At 34.4% G+C, this 17,304-nt stretch overlaps 1 protein-coding gene across 16 annotated transcripts in view; it reads right to left on the bottom strand.

Annotated features, from left to right (window-relative positions):
- KDM6A (lysine demethylase 6A) overlaps positions 1-17,304 on the bottom strand; it is a gene marked incomplete at both ends in the record, with an annotated part of 215,479 nt that overhangs the window by 39,165 nt on the left and 159,010 nt on the right. For 4 of the 16 annotated variants that reach the window (XM_080719450.1, XM_080719455.1, XM_080719456.1 and 1 more), the window contains 7 exons: positions 2,701-3,096; positions 4,184-4,285; positions 6,204-6,299; positions 7,420-7,554; positions 8,129-8,348; positions 8,486-8,584; positions 13,619-13,745. In XM_080719450.1, the coding sequence (XP_080575576.1) occupies positions 2,701-3,096; positions 4,184-4,285; positions 6,204-6,299; positions 7,420-7,554; positions 8,129-8,348; positions 8,486-8,584; positions 13,619-13,745 (1,175 nt within the window). Of the gene's footprint in view, positions 1-2,700; positions 3,097-4,183; positions 4,286-6,203; positions 6,300-6,835; positions 6,992-7,419; positions 7,555-8,128; positions 8,349-8,485; positions 8,585-13,618; positions 13,746-17,304 lie in introns of all 16 variants that reach the window. The other 12 variants (XM_080719454.1, XM_080719443.1, XM_080719444.1 and 9 more) reach the window with 10 other exon arrangements.

Below are 17,304 nucleotides of genomic sequence, written 5' to 3'. Positions count from 1 at the left end.
CTACAAAAAAGTAAAATTTAGCTCATGACATGATATTTATATGCTAAAGGCTGAATTTAATCATCTAGTTAAAATCAGCTAGCAAGCCCCTAAAACTAGTTTCTTAAGCTGAAAAATCTTGAACTAACGATATGTTTCTATTCAAGGAGCTTAACTACCTAAAAAATCTCAAAACTTCAAAAGTTGATATACATCAGTGAGCATGTAAAAAAGTGCAGTTAGATGTTGAAATAAGTAACTAAAAATTCAATCCTAACCGGGTGTGGTGGTGCATGCTTGTAATCCCAGCATTTTGGAGGCTGAGACCGGACGATCGCAGTTCACGGACAGCCTCAGCTACTTAGTAAGGCCCTCTGCAACATAGTGAGACCCTGTTTCAAAAATTAAGAATAAAAAATAGGGCAAGGGACATAGCTTAGAGTTCAAATGCCCCTGGGTTTCATCCCCAAACCCTAAAAAAAAAAAAAAAAAAAAAAAAAAAAAAGAATCAATCCGATCAGTTAAAAACTGAAATCTCTAAGTTACAAGGAAACTTTTTTTTTTTTTTTTTTTTTTTTTTTTTGGTGGTACTGGGGATGGAACCCTTCTAACTCTAGGCTACACTCCCAGATCTATTTTATATTTTCATTTGGAAACAGGGTCTCTTAAGCCAGCAAGGCTGGCTTCAAACCTGCGCGATCCTCCTGTCTCCGCCTCCCAAGCCAAGTGTGGGGATTTTAAGCGTGCGCCACCATGCCCAGAAAGGAAACTTTTTTAAAAAGGAAAATACTGCATCTTATAAGCATCTTAATATTTAAAATGCTATCCAAGAAAGTCTAGGTAGGTGAGCAAAATTTCATTTATCAGAATATTTAACTCAGGCTAATCATTTGACAACTATACTGATTACAATATCCAGACATATGACAAAGTAACTAATTATTTTATCTTCTTATCTGAAAGTTGAGATATTTTAAACTATAAATTCAGGGTACAAGTTGAAGAATCACCTATGACTTAAATAATTTTACTTTCATATCTTGAAGTGATATTTTACTAGTTACCAAAACTACTTCTGAATAAACTCATTTAAAACTATAATATAAATAAATAACAGAACTGTATTTTCATCATAAGAAGCTCAAAGGTATATATACCATATAGGTGTATTGATGGTTTAGTTTTCATTACAACCTAGAAAAATATTTAAATAATCCCCCAAATCATATACTCTAATCTACTCTAATAATTCTCCCATTTATCCTTAGTCAATTTTTCCTTCTCTACTAAACACTGCCCATTTGAGTTTTCACTGTTTTTCTTTCATTTCAAATTTAAACCAAAATGACTCTTAATTCTACTTCCCCTTCAGTCATACCAAGTGTTGTGCAGCCCAAATGACTAAGTGTTGGAATGGTTTACATTTGCTGCTTCTAGTTTTTCTCCTCCCATTTCACCTTGAAGCCAGGTACAATTAGTCTTCTGCCCCTAACAATCTACTGAAATTGTTCTTATTCAAAGGTTAACTAACAAATTTTTTCTTTCTTTCTTCTTTTTTTATTTTTTATTTTTTGAGTGGTACTGGACATTCAACCAGTCTCAGTCTGCCTTAGTCTCTCATGTAGTGGGATTACAGGTGTGCACCATAGCACCAGACTTAGAAAATTAAGTCGCAGGGCTTGGTGGCACATGCTTATAATCCCCACACTTGGGAGGCGGAGACAGGAGGATCATGCAGGTTTGAAGCCAGCAGCACAAGCTTAAGAGACCCTGTTTCCAAAAATAAAAAAGTATAAAATAGGTTTGGGACTGTAGCCCGGAGGTAGAAGGGTTTCCAGGAACCCCAGTGCCACCAAAAAGAAAAAAAAAAAGAAAAAAAATTAAGTCAGACAGTGTACCACATACTCTTTTCCTAATTCCTTTCTTCTTAAAAACACTTTTAAAATGCAAAACTTACCCATAGGTCACTAGCTAAATAAATAAATAAATAAATAAATAAATAAACAAACAAACAAACAAACGAATTGTAGGGCAGATTTTGCCTATACTCTATTGTTTCCCAACCCGGCACTGTCACCAAATACCTCAGATGATCAATCCTCAGTTCTTCTTAATCTATGAGCATTATTCGATATAATGCTTTCATCGGCACCTCCCCACCTTGAAAGACTCTATTTGGCTTCCAGGATGTCACTCACGTAGTCCTGAATCTCCTACTATCTCACAGGCCAATCCTGTTCTATTCTTCAATGTCTTGGTCTACTGAGACTTGAATGTCCCAAGGTTCAATTCAGTTCCCTTCTTTCCTCAACCTATTCATACATATTGGTGATCCCATCCAGTCTTTATCTATCGTAGTTTATCAAGCTAGCTGAGACCCTTCTTTCTTGGTTCTACATTCCAAATACACCAAGGTGCTAAACACTATACCTACTGATGTGCAAATAAACACTGCTTATGATGCTGCCATAAACTAAAGGTGGGTTTTGGAAGGCTATAGGATCTATTTTCTTCTTCCTTTGTAAAACCTGCCACCAAATTATCTGTGTCTGTAGAAATTTTACAGAAGAAAAATATATACATATATAATGAATCACAATGTGGTAATAACATTGTACTACTACAAATTCTTATTAAAAAACAACTATTTAAATTTATTTCTTCTTTTTTTTCAAAATGTACCAAACTATGTGAGAAGCCAACAAGACAGCTTTCCACTACCTGAGTGGAGTTAGATAGTTGGTTTTTCCACGGCTCCTCTGCGCTGCTGGTCAGGTTTGTGCGGTTATGAGGTAGAGTGAGTGCGTTTCGCTGCAGGTAAGGCACGTTTCCATTACTTCCACTTCCTGTTATGTGATTATTGCCTATCAAAATAGTGTCTGTACTTCCCAGCGTTCTTGATGTGCTACAGGGAACATGGCCTGCAGAAAATGGTCCATTGGCCAAAGGCTGCCCAGGGCAAGCAGGGCGGACTCCTGGCTGAGAGACACTAGGCATTCTGGTCAGAGCAAGCTGTGGCTGCTGGCCAGAGACTGAGTTTGTAGGCAGTGATGAGTCAGCTGTTGGCCCATTAAGAATTCCAGTAGGTCGTACCTGTGCAACTCCTGTCTGTCTCATCTGCCAAAACAAATTATAAGTAGTAAATCTATCTATGTGGTCCATGAGATGACAACAGAACACTAGGATGAATAATCAGATATTCTCTGGATTGAACCCAACATTTAATTTCTCTAGGTTAAAAAATACCAAAATTCTAAAACAAGAGATTGTGGTTGTTATTTTTAGATAAGCTGCCTAGGAGCAACAAAAATATGTCTCATTTTAAAGAAACATCCTATTAGTAATGACAAAAGAAAGCAGATGAAATTTACTAAAAACAATTCTGGAATTTATAGGTCTTCTTCTCTATTAAAAACAGAAGATCTCAAAATTTCACCTTTTAACAAGATTGATTCTCCAGACCAAGCAAGCTCTGCAAACCTCATCATACATAATAGCCTATAAGTACTAAATAGTTTAAATAAAACCTTAGAATACATGTGAAATATGTAAATAAATACATATGTTCAAAATTAAATTTATAGTTTTTCTTTTGTGTGTGTGGTACTGGAGATTGAACCCAGGGACATTTTTCCACTGAGCTACACTGCCAGCCTTGTTTGTTTTTCCTTTTAATTCTTTATTTTGAAACAGGGAAGTTGCAGACAGCCTCACAAAGTAGCTGAGGTTGGCTGCAAACCTACGATCCTCCTGTCTCAGCCTTCCAAGTACTGGGATTACAAGTGTGCACCACCATGCCTGGCTAAATGTATAACTATCTAAAAAGAAAACAAGTCTCTACTGCCAGTATTTTAGGAAGCAAGGATCACTAAATTTTATCATATACCAGTAGAAAATAGTGAGTATGGCAGGACATGGTGATGCATGCCTGTAATTCCAGTACTTGGAAGGCTGAGACAGGAGGATCACAGGTTTGAGGACAGCCTCAGCAAACAGTCGCTCATCAACCTAGCAAGACGCTGTTTCAAAATAAGAAATAAAATTGGGCTGGGGATGTAATTCAAAGTTAAGATGCCTCTGAGTTCAATCCTCAATACCACACACAAAATAAAACAAGTGGGTATGAACATGCTCTAAAATGGTATTACAGTCAATAAAATACTCAAAATGATAACAAATTTTAGGTAAAAAATGCTATACACACTTGGGATTGTTGCATTAAGACAAACTGACTTTCCAGCTGTTCCAGCATCAGTTTCTGTGCTGGATTTAAATTATTTCTATTTGCACGGAGCTGTTCCAAGTGCTAGAAGAAGAAAAAAGGAGAATACAGTCAAACACTTACCTAGGAAACAAATTGAGTATTCTAAGCAACCATTCTCTGAAATAATTAGATAAATTTGGAAGCACTCTCTGGTCAAAGACACTTTTGTTTTGTTTTTTTGCAGGTCTGGGGATGGAACCCAGAGGCATTTGACCTCCGAGCTACACCCTCTGCCCTATTTTTATTCTTTATTTTGAAACAGGGTCTCTCTCACTAAGTTGCAGAGGGCCTCACTAAGTGGCTGAGGCTGTCTGTGAACCATGATCCTCTGGTCTCAGCCTCCCGAATGCTGGGATTACAAGTGTGCAACACACACCCGGCTCAAAGATACTGATTTTTTGACCAATAATCATCAACTCTAAGATAAATTCCTTTAAAAAAAAAAAAAACTAACACTGAGACACCTGAAAACTAAGCATTCATCTGAATAAGGTTATATAATGTGATCTTTGAGTGAGATGGGCATGAAAGTTGCTCATAAATATAAAATTTTTCATTATTTGTAAAGAAAAATCTTTAGGTTTAAAAATATATTATGACAAGTATGTTTGAAGCAGCACTGTTTGGAATAGAAAAAGTATGGAGACAAATGGAATGTTCGAAATTAGTTATCTGCTTAAACAACAGGGTAGCATCTATATATAGAAATACAACGTAACCATAGAATAAGGAAACTCTTTATAATAGTGGCAGAAGGTCTAGAAAATACATTGTTAGTAGCATATAGTAGAACCCCCTATCTGTGTATCATACAAAGACCACAATGCATGTCTGAAACCACAGATTACCAAACATGAAATCTAATGCCTTTTCCATCCTAAATGAGCTATAGACTGCAGCTTTGACTTTAGCAGTTTGACATGTGACAGTAAAACTAGCACAGATTCCTTTTTTCTTCTTCACAATTTCATGGACAGAAGATCCATAATTACCATACATAAATGTTAGGAACCTTAGCACACAATTTTTTTTATTAAGTAAAGAACTTTCACCTTTTTACTTAAATGAAGCCCTTTGTGGCTTCTCTTTGGCATATGCAAATTGTCAACATCACTATTCTTCCATTTGGGGACTATTTTTAAGTTAAAAAAAAAAAGGGTTGTTTGAATGCTAGCACTACAATATCAAAACAGTTGTTTTGATAAATAAGATTGCTACTAAATGACTAAGGGCAAGTAGTATAGATAGCATAGACAGGTTGAACAAAGGGATGATTCACATCCCTGGTAGGATAAAGTGGGACTCCATCATGTCACTCAGAATGGTACAACTTAAAATTTATTTCTGGAATTTTCTAGGTAATATTTTCAGATAAAAGTTGACTGTCACTAATTGAAACCACACATAAGAGGGAATTATTTGTATATACTATTTTTCATTTGTACTTAAAAAAAAAGGAGAGAGAGAAATAATATGAAAGAAGGTGTGCATATTTGCATATGTGTGTGTGTATGTATGTGTGTGTGTATGTATATATTATCATATCTCTGGAAAGACAGGTATGTATATATATATATATATATATATATATATTATCATATCTCTGGAAAGACAGGTAAGAAACTAGTAACACAAGCCTTCTGTTAGAAGAGGAAGTGAGTGGGTCAGCATATAACTTAGGAGGCTTTATTCTTTATATTCTACATTGTTGCTTCCTGCAGTTTGAACCGTGTGAATGTATTGTCTATTTTAAAAACAAAGAAGCTTAAAAACAAGTGAAACAAGAACAAATTATCTTTACTATTGTGGATTTTAAGTACTCATTTTTACTTATGTACATATTCATTGAATTTACATATTCATTCACCTCGGAGTTAGTACTTAAAGAACTTAAAGTTTACAATTCCTTTGTAATGGGGAAAAAAAAAACACCACAATGTCAAAACCATACTTTACATACCTGCAATTTTTGTGGTGTCAAACACCATGAGTGAGTTTGTTGCTGTACTGGAGGATGTGACACAGCATGGCCACCACTCCAATTATCAGAAGTATTCTAAGGAAAATTGATAAAAACAATTAAAGGATATTTGGTTAAATACACAAAGTTAATAAGAATGATTAAATGGAGGCCAAATGACTATGAATTGGAATTTTTACATATGAAAAGGATATCACAACATTATATTATTTTAAAAATAATTTCACATGCATATTAAAATTGAATATCATAAATTTAAGCCACCCGAAAAGACCCACCCCTAAACTATGGCCCAAATGGCTAACCTAAATACCACACTGTCCACTAGATCCAACATTAAATTTATTTCAATGTCAGTAAAAAGTGATGATGAAAAGTGTGCTGAGATCTTAAAGGCAGGGAAATGAATAAAATGATTTGATGAATGCAAATTTATCCCTACTTCTATATTTAATATGATTCTAAGAGTTTGGGATGGAAAAACTCAAACCTTTCACTCTTTGATGTCCACAGATATAAAGTAAAGGACAGGAGATGTTCAAACTGCACAATTTCAGGGCAGTTGGAGCTTCGTTTTTGATTGGGTTTTTCTATTTCTCTAAAACATATACCTTTGTTGGACTAGATGTTCTTTTCCTCTTGGCAGGACTGGACAGGTCATCTACTTGGCTAGAAGGAATCATGTGTGGTGGCAAGGATTGCTGTGAAATTGGTGTTTGACTGAGGCCTAATACAGGTTCAGTATTTGGATGATGAGGTTTACATGCCTAAGAATCACAGAAGGAAGACAAAAATAGGGTTCTATATATTCTTAATTCATTCCTTCAAATTATAAAACTTTACAAGCTGCATACTTTTCAAAGCTATGTGGACATCGCTGATTGCAATTATTGAAAATTAAAATCAAATTAATCAATGGAGGAATGTGTACCTTCCTTTTAAAAACTTCCTTTAAAACTTAAATCAACCACTGCATCATTAAGAAATTATTAAAATACACAAAGGTTCTAAGTTGGTACCCCCACATTTCTTCCCATATCAGAGGGAGTTTTATTTTGATCTAGATTCCCTTTGCAATTAAATCAAAAGGCCTTTCATTAGTAAAAGCCTCCTGCTTAGTAAATAAGCTTGACCACTACAGATTGAAAAGAACCCTTAAAGCTGGGCACCTGCAGAACATAACCCAACTTCTCACCTGCTGTGCTGTGTTCATGGCACCCTGCCTGGAGGTAAGCTCTGCGGGGATTGGTAGGCTCCACGCCTCCTCAATACTAGGAAGTAATTTAGTTTTATTCTGTAGACTACCTTGTGGAAGGTTACACAACTGAGCCTAGGAAAAATTATGTAAAAAGCAAATTTAACACAAGCCTACTTGAGTAAGAGCAAGTCCACTAAATCTTCCTAAATGGTATATAGGTAATTGTTTTTTTTTTAAAGATAATAGATTCTAATTTGGGGGCTTTAGAAAGATACTAAGTATAAAGAGGGTAACCGGAATATAAACCTTTGTGAGAATCAAAACAAAGCTAAGCTCTGTTTTCAGAGTTCTCATAGCTGTCTTGTCATGAAACTTCAAGCAAGAGTGAAAGACAGTGTTTGTGTTCTTTTATTTAAAATGCTATGACAACTTAAAAATGTAGACAGTACATAGAAAAAAATTATGTAAATTAATATGCATCAACAGCGTAAATGTGCAAAAGAGCATCTTTTAAAATACTCCATTTCTCATACTTAAAATAAAAAATAAAATAATATTACAAGCTATGGTATGTTTACAAAATATGGAAACAGATTATAGACATCAAAACACAACTAGACAAAGTTTCCAGCTACCCTCCTTCTGCCTGAGTGTCCTGGGGAAATACGTGGCTTAAAAAAAACAAAACACTATTTAAAATTTTTACCTGTAAATACTTAATCCGTGCTGCAAGTGCAGAGGTATTACTACAACTTTTGCTTCTAGTTGCATTTAAGTAGCATTTAATGGCATCCTGAGGCTGGTTGCAGGATTCATAGAGAGTGCCTAGATCCATCCAGGCTGCAGCATGGCCATGGTCCAATTGTACAGCACAAATATAGGCTTGTAAAGCATCCATAGGCTGATTTTGCTGTTGATATAGCACACTAGAATGGAAAAATTAGGAAAAAAATAAGTAAACTAAGAAGAACTGCTTAGTTTCATGACATGATGTAAACTACAGAGTATATTATAGATGATACAACTGTGTGTACATCAATTACAATTGTATACAAAGTCTTACCCTATTGAACACCATGTGTCTGCACTTGCTTCTGATTTATCAATAGACTGCCTGTAAGATATAAAGGCATCCTGAACTTTCCCAATACTTGAATAGCACCTGAGAGGGGAGGGGGAAATCAAGAAAATTTCATTAGTACTGAAACTAACTAAATTTATTCACTGAAAGGATGGACTGCATTTCAAAGCAAATTTTTAAAAAGCCTAATAAGCTAATATATATTCATGTACATATGTGTACATTTACACAAAAAGTCTAATGTATGAGTAGCTCTTTAATAAGCTATTATATCATAGTATGTCTTATAGGTTCTAAAGCATGCTACACTAGTGAACTCCATTAAAATAAGTGTTGGCCATATCACTTCAATATTATATTAAAGCTAAAAACACCCCTCCCCACTCTATTTATGTATCTTGATCTCTAGGGTTTTCACATAGTCAGAATATAGCTAAAAGTGAACAATAACACTGTTTGATAAAGCTTAATGAATAGATTTCTATTATCTTTTATTGGTAACACTGAGTACAAGAATTCTTTAATTTATAAACCATGCAAGTGTAACAGTCAATGTCAAACATAATATCAAATAGGGTGAAGTAAAATATTTCTTGACTAGTAAAAGATTAAAGTTTCAAGGACCTGCCATTTTCTTAATGCAGATGTACCTGATGGACACAGAGACAGCAGCTGAAATTATAAATACAGAAATTATCTTCTTAGTGCTTGGCACTAAAGGAAAAAGAAAAGAAACAAAACACAAAACAACAAAACCCCACCCGTCTTCAAGGATCTTAGAAGTTTAGCTGAGGAATAACGATATTATACATATCAAAATACTACACCAAATGGCCCGCATAGATAATAAAGAAAGAGACCATTATACACTATAGGATTTAGGAAAGGCAAAAAAAAAAAAAAAAAGGGTAAGAGTATACATGTATATCATGTACATCAGTGATTCCCAATTGCCAGCCGATATGATATATGGCAATTTTGTGAAGCAACATGGAAAAACAATAACAGCATATATAAAGATTTTCCAAAGAACTAGTATGTGTCCTGTAGTTCGCTCATTTTAAAATAACAGTGGCTGAAAGTAAACAGGGAAAAAAGTCCTTGTTTTCCCAAACACTATTTTTATCCTCAGAATTAGTCTTTGAAACTTTACTGGTTTATATAACCTAAAAGTTTGGGAACCACTGATTGAGGCCAAGAAGATGAGAAAAAGTGTCTCAAATAGGTTTGAATAGTATGAGCAAAACAGAATGCATTTGTAAGAAAGCAGAGAATTTTCAATCCATCCCAAGAATACTGAGAGGTTTGTTTACCTAAGAAGGGGGAAAGTATGAAGAAAGAGTTTTATAGGAATATTAATCTGCTAACAGTGCATAGGATATACTGAAAGAAAATAAGTTATGCAGAGTAAAAGAAAAGAAAAAGAAGAAGATGGCTACTTGAACTGGTTTGGAATAGGCCAAATTTGAGGTGAATGTAATGGAAGTGTCAAGAACAAAAGATGGCAGAGACAAGAAAGCAAAGACTGATAAGACTATGATTGATTGATTAGATGTCATACTACATGTTGTAGCTGGGGGCTACAACTTAATTTAAATTTAAGTTAAAGCCTGATTATCAGGGAAAAAGTGATGTTTGAAATACAGTTCACTGGTAGAATGAAAGTTTTCCTAGCATGCATAAAGCCCTAGCTACCAATCCCAGTGGGAAAAGCAGTATAAGGGTTGGAAGGGTAATCATTTTGGCAAAAGGAAAAGGATAAGCTGGTCAGAGGAAGAAGATGAATGCTGTGTGAAATACACTGATTTTCACACAAGTGAGGGCATTAAAATGGGTAAAGAATAGGTGTGGTCCTAGAATTTGATAGCATATATGTACAGAAATCTAAATTAAAAATTCATTTATATGGGAAAGAGGCTATGCACAAGGCACCTATGAGAAAGGTAAAAATAAGCCCCAGGAATCACTACCTTGTGCGCTGGACAATGTAAGAAATTAGATAATGAGACTTATAGAAGACAGTTTCAGACAGCATGTGCAAACTTTTTTATGAAGTAAGAATTCATGAGAAGAGGTCAGTAGTAATGCCAAACAGGGATAGGCATCAGAGGGAAAAGGAATGCTTAATCGATAGTAGAAAACATGTTTCTTTTGTTGTTATTGCTAAATCAAAAGCCAAATCTCAGATTTATAGACAGATTTGCCTAACCACTGTGAGAAATTAGTACTTCCCCAAACCACTGTTTTCACATTCCATGCTGACAAAGCCAAAGTAGGAAACCAATGTGTCCAAAGAGGAATGTCCCAGTCCAACTACTAACCACTTTCCTCTAATAAATCTTAACTAGGTCACTCTGAGAAAACCTGTTTAATGTAAAAAGCTCTGGGTGAACCTAGTATTTAGTTTCTGCTCTTATGCCTGTGTGACCTTGGACAAAAGATTTTATTTCTCTGAACCCACTTTGTGCCTATGTTAAATTACAGGTTTTATAGGGTAAAGTAGGTGACCCCCTTTATCGCTCTCAACCCTAACACTCTGTAGTTCTGTGATAACATGGTCAATGACAGGGGCAATTCCAGCAGAATATCACATTACTTTCACTTTGATATAGACAGGGTAAATGATGAACACATTCAATCTTCAACACAGATCTGATAAGGAGATAAGTAATAAAAAGCCTCAGAAATATTAGTCATTAAGTCCCAAAGTTTTTGACACTTGAAGTCTTCACTTGGAGTTTTAATAACTTGTACAATACAATTTATTTATAAAATGTCTCACAATAAATCTCACAAGATTAGAAGCAATACATTAGAAGGCAGTGAAAGACGATAAATAAAAATAAAAGAAAGTTTAAAACAGACCCAGAATTACAAGTTAAATTGTTAAAAGTATCCCTTAAATGAAAATCAGAAAAGTGTACTACATGTTTAGAAAAATCTCCCCAAAGATTAAAGGTATCTTAATGGTTTAGAATGTAATATTAGTTAACTACAAAAAAAGAAACCAACAACTTGTAGAATACTGCTCATTAAAGCTATAAATTATAGCATTACTAAGATTAATTTTAGATATGTTAGATTGAATATTAATTTTATAAAACTAGAATTTAAATTTAGAAACTCAAACGAAACTGATATCCACACTATTGTATTGTACTGAACTACTAATTAGCTGGGTATAGTGGCACAGGCCTGTAATCTAAGTATTGGAGAGTCTGAGACAAGATAATGACAGGTTTGAGGCCTGCCTCAGCAACTTAGCAAGGCCCTGTGAGCCTTAGCAAGCCCCTGTTTCAAAATAAAAAGTAAAATCGGCTGGAGGGGTCACTGAGAGGCACAATGCCCCTAAATTCAATCACCAATAATCTACCTTAGGTCAAAAGGAAAACATGTTCTAGCATCCATTCCTTTAAATCTATATTAAAAGAAATTTCTATATGTAATCCTTGAAATTAGAGACAATGACTGGTACCCCTTACTTCATAGTACCAAACGTCCTTTATTGTCTTGTATTCTACTACATTAACAGTTGTGATGGTGTTAGTATAAAAAGTTTAGTTAATTTATTCCATTATTGAGTAGTTGTTTTATTAAACAAAAAGCTACAAAGATAACAAGTAGATCCAGTTATTGTTCCTGTAAAAGAGAAACACAGTTTGGATTCTCAAATTTCATTTAGGAACAACTCCAAATTAGACTATTTTACAAGCATGGGGAGGGATGAGGAAAAATCCTGGCCCAAAATAGGTACATTTAAACTCAACTCTTCTTGTACATAATTGCATAATCAAGTATTTTTTTAAAAAAAGAAAACACCATAATATAATTGTCTCCCATATTAAGCATACTTTGCTAAATTTTTTTTTTTTTTTTTTTTTTTTGGTGGTACTGGGGTTCCTGGAAGCCCGTCAATCTCCGGGCTACACTCCCAGACCTATTTTATTTTTCGAAACAGGGTCTCCTAAACCAGCGCAGCTGGCTTCGAACCTGCGTGATCCTCCTGTCTCTGCTTCCCAAGCGCGGGGATTACAAGCGTGCGCCACCACGCCCGGCTACTTTGCTAAATTTTAAAGAAAAAATGAAAGCATTATAAAACAAAGCACTGGAGTAGGGAGGCATCTAATAGATAACCTAATCCAAAGTTTCTCAACTGCAACATTACTGACATCTGGAGCCAGGTAATTCTTTGTGGTAGAGAGCTGTCTTGTGCATTATGGGATATTTAGAAGCATACCAGCCTTTACCAAATAGGCACATTTCCCCAAATTTCCCAGTGAGAACTACAGATGTAAAACAATTATTTTACTAATAGATAACTGCATCATCCGGAATTCTACAAATGGTAACTGAGCTTGTACTTGAATCCAATCTTTGGGCTCCTAGTACATTGATTCTTTCACTATATCATGAAAGCAAAAACTGATTAGAAACCAACCTATAACCTGGTGACAGTCCAAAATATAATCTATCATATACAAATACATAACATGTATTTCAGGTAAACCTGAAGCATAATTCAGACATTCAGTGTTTGAAAAATAAGGGTAAAAAATACAGACTCAGAAAACTATTTCTCCAACATACCGCTTCTGCTTTTTAACAAATCCAATATAATGTATCTACTTTTTCACTATAAGATTTCAAGTAGAACTGTGATTTGAGATCTACTATTAGTCAAATTATGTCTATCCTAACATAAATCATAAACCCAAATTACAAATAATATGGTTTTATTGACTACCAGTAATCAATAGGCAGGTGAGAAATGCTCAGTTCTATTAAGACGACAGAAAGACACAATTCTAGAAATCAGAAGGAAAGGAATTTGAAAAATACTTCACTGAAAAAATTGTATCTGGCAAGTTTTGAAAGCCAGATGATATATAAATTCCATAGCCACAATAACAAATATCCCATTAACCAGATTATGCTATTAAAAATCCAACATATTTAGAGGCTTTATTATTTAGCCTCCAGGAATCTTTGTTAAAATGTACTTAAAAGAGAAAATACACTGGTCAGGAAATAAACATAAACTAACAGTTTATATTGCAATCAAACTCTTAGCTGGAAGAGACAAAAGAAAAATATAAAGTGTCTGGTAAGTCTCACCTTCCGAGGAAATACCAGGACTGGCCAGAATTTGGATCTGCTTCCAAGGACTTTTGGAGATACTGAATAGCATAGCTTTCCTTGGTGGCTTTATCTCCCAGGAGATCCACAGTGTGATGCATCCAACCTAAACAGTTTTAAAATATTTATATCTATATTATTTATTTTTCTACTTTTAAGAATAGTAAGCAGAAAACCAACAACAATAAACTTTTCCAGTCAACTTACTTACTTTGAAGTATACACTCCTAAATTTTAGAACTGCCAATTTTGGCAATAAGAAAGTCTGTTTTTCACAGTAAGGTAACACCATTGCTACAAAGAGCTTTTATTCAAGAGAAATTAATTTTCAACACTGACTTTGACTTAATACTTTGTAGATTATAAACCATAGGTACTGCAAAAATAAAGTAGCAACTTTTCATTGTAAGTTTTAAGAAGTTGATTTAACATCTACTGTTAATCAAATGTATCTTCTCTGAAGTATAGATCATTAATCAAAGTTATAAATAATAAAGATCTATTAGCTTCAGTAGTCATTTTTAATACCAATATTTAAAAAAATTGAAAGATATAAAATACAAAGTATTCTTCTGTATAATTTCATACAAAAATAGTAAGCATTTTAACAATCTCCAAGATACTATATTAACTCAGAATTTATTTCCAAGGAACAAGTACAAAGCTATATAATCACTGATAGTTCAGATTAGTGTGCAGCTACACACAACCCTACATTACTGGCATCAGCTAAATATATTCATATTCTATTTAAAATAAAAGATATAAAGCATTTCACAATAAGAAAAACCTAGGACTATTGGAAAAGTATGTGCGAATGTTACAAATATTACAGATATTTGTTTGGTGAAAATTTTCTAAAAATTTGATGACTAGGTTATCATGAAATAATATATTCTAAACCTTCAAGATAAAAAGTAACAATTAGTTAAACTTGCTAGTGGATCATTCAAATGTGTAAAATTAATTCTGTTCATTGTGTATAGTCCACACTACATAGAACAAATAGGGTTCTTCTTTTCTGACATTTACTATACTTGCTGCTCACCAAAATATATTTCAAGGCGATTCAGTTATCATAATTTATGAAAGTGTAAGTCAATCATACATTTATTCATCTGTTTTTCTCATATCTCTCCTGCTATTACTAAGTAAAAGCAGGAACCAGAATAACAGCCTCTAAAAGGAGGTGCTCTAACAGAAGCAAGAAGCAAGTTGAAAGGACCAATAAAAGTACAAATCAGACATAAGTAGAGAAAGTATTTTTCTTTTTCTTTCTTTCTTCTTTTTTTTTTTTTTTTTTTTGGTGGTACTGGGGTTCCTGGAAGCTCTTCTACCTCTGGGCTACACTCCCAGACCTATTTTATACTTTTTGTTTAGAAACAGGGTCTCTTAAGCCAGCGCGGCTGACTTTAAACCTACGCGATCCTCCTGTCTCCGCTTCCCAAGCTCAGGGATTACAAGCGTGCGCCACCACGCCCGGCGAGAAACTATTTTTCTATTCAAAACCATGATATATGTGGAAGCTACAGAGAATAAAGGAATAAAAAAGGGACCACATGAAAATGGAAGACCAATGAAGCAGAGGAAGGACATCGAGGAGACAGTTGGGAAATAGGAGATACTGGAGAATGGAAGTGACCAAATTATGTTATGTGCATGCACAAATATATCACAATGCATTCCACATTTATGTATAATTATAATGTACCAATAAACGAGTTTACTTTCATACACTGAAATTCAATATGCCACTGCGAAACAGACCAAGTAATTTATGATACAGACACAATTAAAGCCAAAATTATTTTACTCGCTTTCTGAAATTTTAAGAGTATGCATTTTTGCCATTGACATTCTTTGGTAATGCTAAAGTGCTTTAAAAATGGAGCAATTAGCCGGGCGTGATGGTGCACGCTTGTAATCCCCGCGCTTGGGAGGCTGAGACAGGAGGATCGCACAGGTTCGAAGCCAGCCTCAGCTACTTAGTGAGGCTCTCAGCAACTTAGTGAGACCCTGTTTCCAAATAAAATAGAAAATAGGTCTGGGAGTATAGCCCGGAGGTAGAAAGCCTCTGGGTTCCACCCCCAGTACCACCAAAAAAAAAATAAAATAAAATAAAATAAATAAATAAAAATGGAGCAATTACTAATAGTGTGAACACAAAACAGCTCATATTAAATATTTTCTGAATGCATAAAATTGTTCCTTTTTACTTAAGAATCAAAACATCCTTAATCTACTAGTAATATTGTTTTAAAGATACAAATTTATATTACTAAAGCACTAAACATTTAATTACACATTAAAATAAGTTTTATCTTTCCTAATTTTTTTTTTGGGGGTGTGTGTGTGTGTGTGTTATCCTGGGGATTGAACCCAGGGGTGATATGCCCCTGAGATACATGCCTAACATTTTTTCAGCTTTCTAATCGCACTAAATTGCCCAGGCTGGCCTTGAATATGTGATCCTCCTATCTCAACCTCCCAAGCACAGGAAGTACAGGCGTGCATTACCACATCTGGTTTCATCTTTCATAATTTTTGTGTGTGTGTGTATATGTGTGGTACTAGAGATTGAACCCAAAGGCATTCTATCTCCAAACTACATCCTCAGCCCTTTATTACTTTTTATTTTGAATCAGAGCCTCGCTATATTGCTGAGAGTATCACTACATTGCTGAGGCTGGCCTTGTACCTCTCTCAGACTCCTCAGTATTAAGCCTACAGGTGGGAGCCACTACACACAGCTTTTATAATTCTTAAAACTCAAGAAAAAATCTAATTTATAAAATGAAGAAGCAAGATTTTAAGGTAATGTGATTATTTTGTATAGTTAATTATGATATTAATAAGTCTAAGTAAAGATTATTTTAGCATTATACAAAGATTGTCATGAAATTATAAAAACATGCATATATGATGTTGGTTAAAAATTAAGTAATTGCTGGGTGTGGTGACACATGCAATCCCCGCACTTGGGAAGCGGAGACAGGAGGATCACGCAGGTTCGAAGCCAGCCTCTCTGGCTTAAGAGACCTTGTTTCCAAGTAAAATATAAAATAGGTCTGGAAGTATAGCCCAGAAGCAGAAGAGTTCCATTCCCAGTACCACCAAATAAATAAATAAATAAATAAATAAATAAATAAATAGATAAATAATTTGCATTAATCAAAAACAAAAATAAAAAGATAATCAAATACAGAAAAAACAACATTCGAAAGTTAGGCAATAAAATTAATGTTGAAGAGTTGCTTCACTATCTTATCTACAATGCTGATGTATACATCTAACTGGCTAGATTATTTCAAGTTCAACATTAAAAAATGGAATTTCATTTATATAAAATGTATTGTTAAATGTTCTATAATTTTTAGATAAAATGCTTTATTTAATGTTGATAAAGGTATAAAAACAAGCTCACCAACCAATAAGTGACTTTAAGAAAATTACTTAACTTCACTGACGAAGCATGAATCTGGCAGGTACGTGACATGTATCATGGATTAAATACTCAGAAATAATTCTGAGAAGTTAAAAAAGCAAGGTCTGCACTAAAGAATTATACTGAGATAAGATGGACACAGCTTTGCAGAGGACAGAAATACACTGGGTTCAGATTGTTTTCAATTCTGAGCAAAGTAGGAAAAGGAATAGAATACATA

This window comes from Muscardinus avellanarius (genome assembly GCF_963383645.1).
Source record: "Muscardinus avellanarius genome assembly, chromosome: X".
Taxonomy (NCBI): Eukaryota; Metazoa; Chordata; class Mammalia; order Rodentia; family Gliridae; genus Muscardinus; species Muscardinus avellanarius.
Note: the sequence above shows the minus strand (reverse complement) of the source record. Positions and strands in the feature narration are given on the sequence as shown.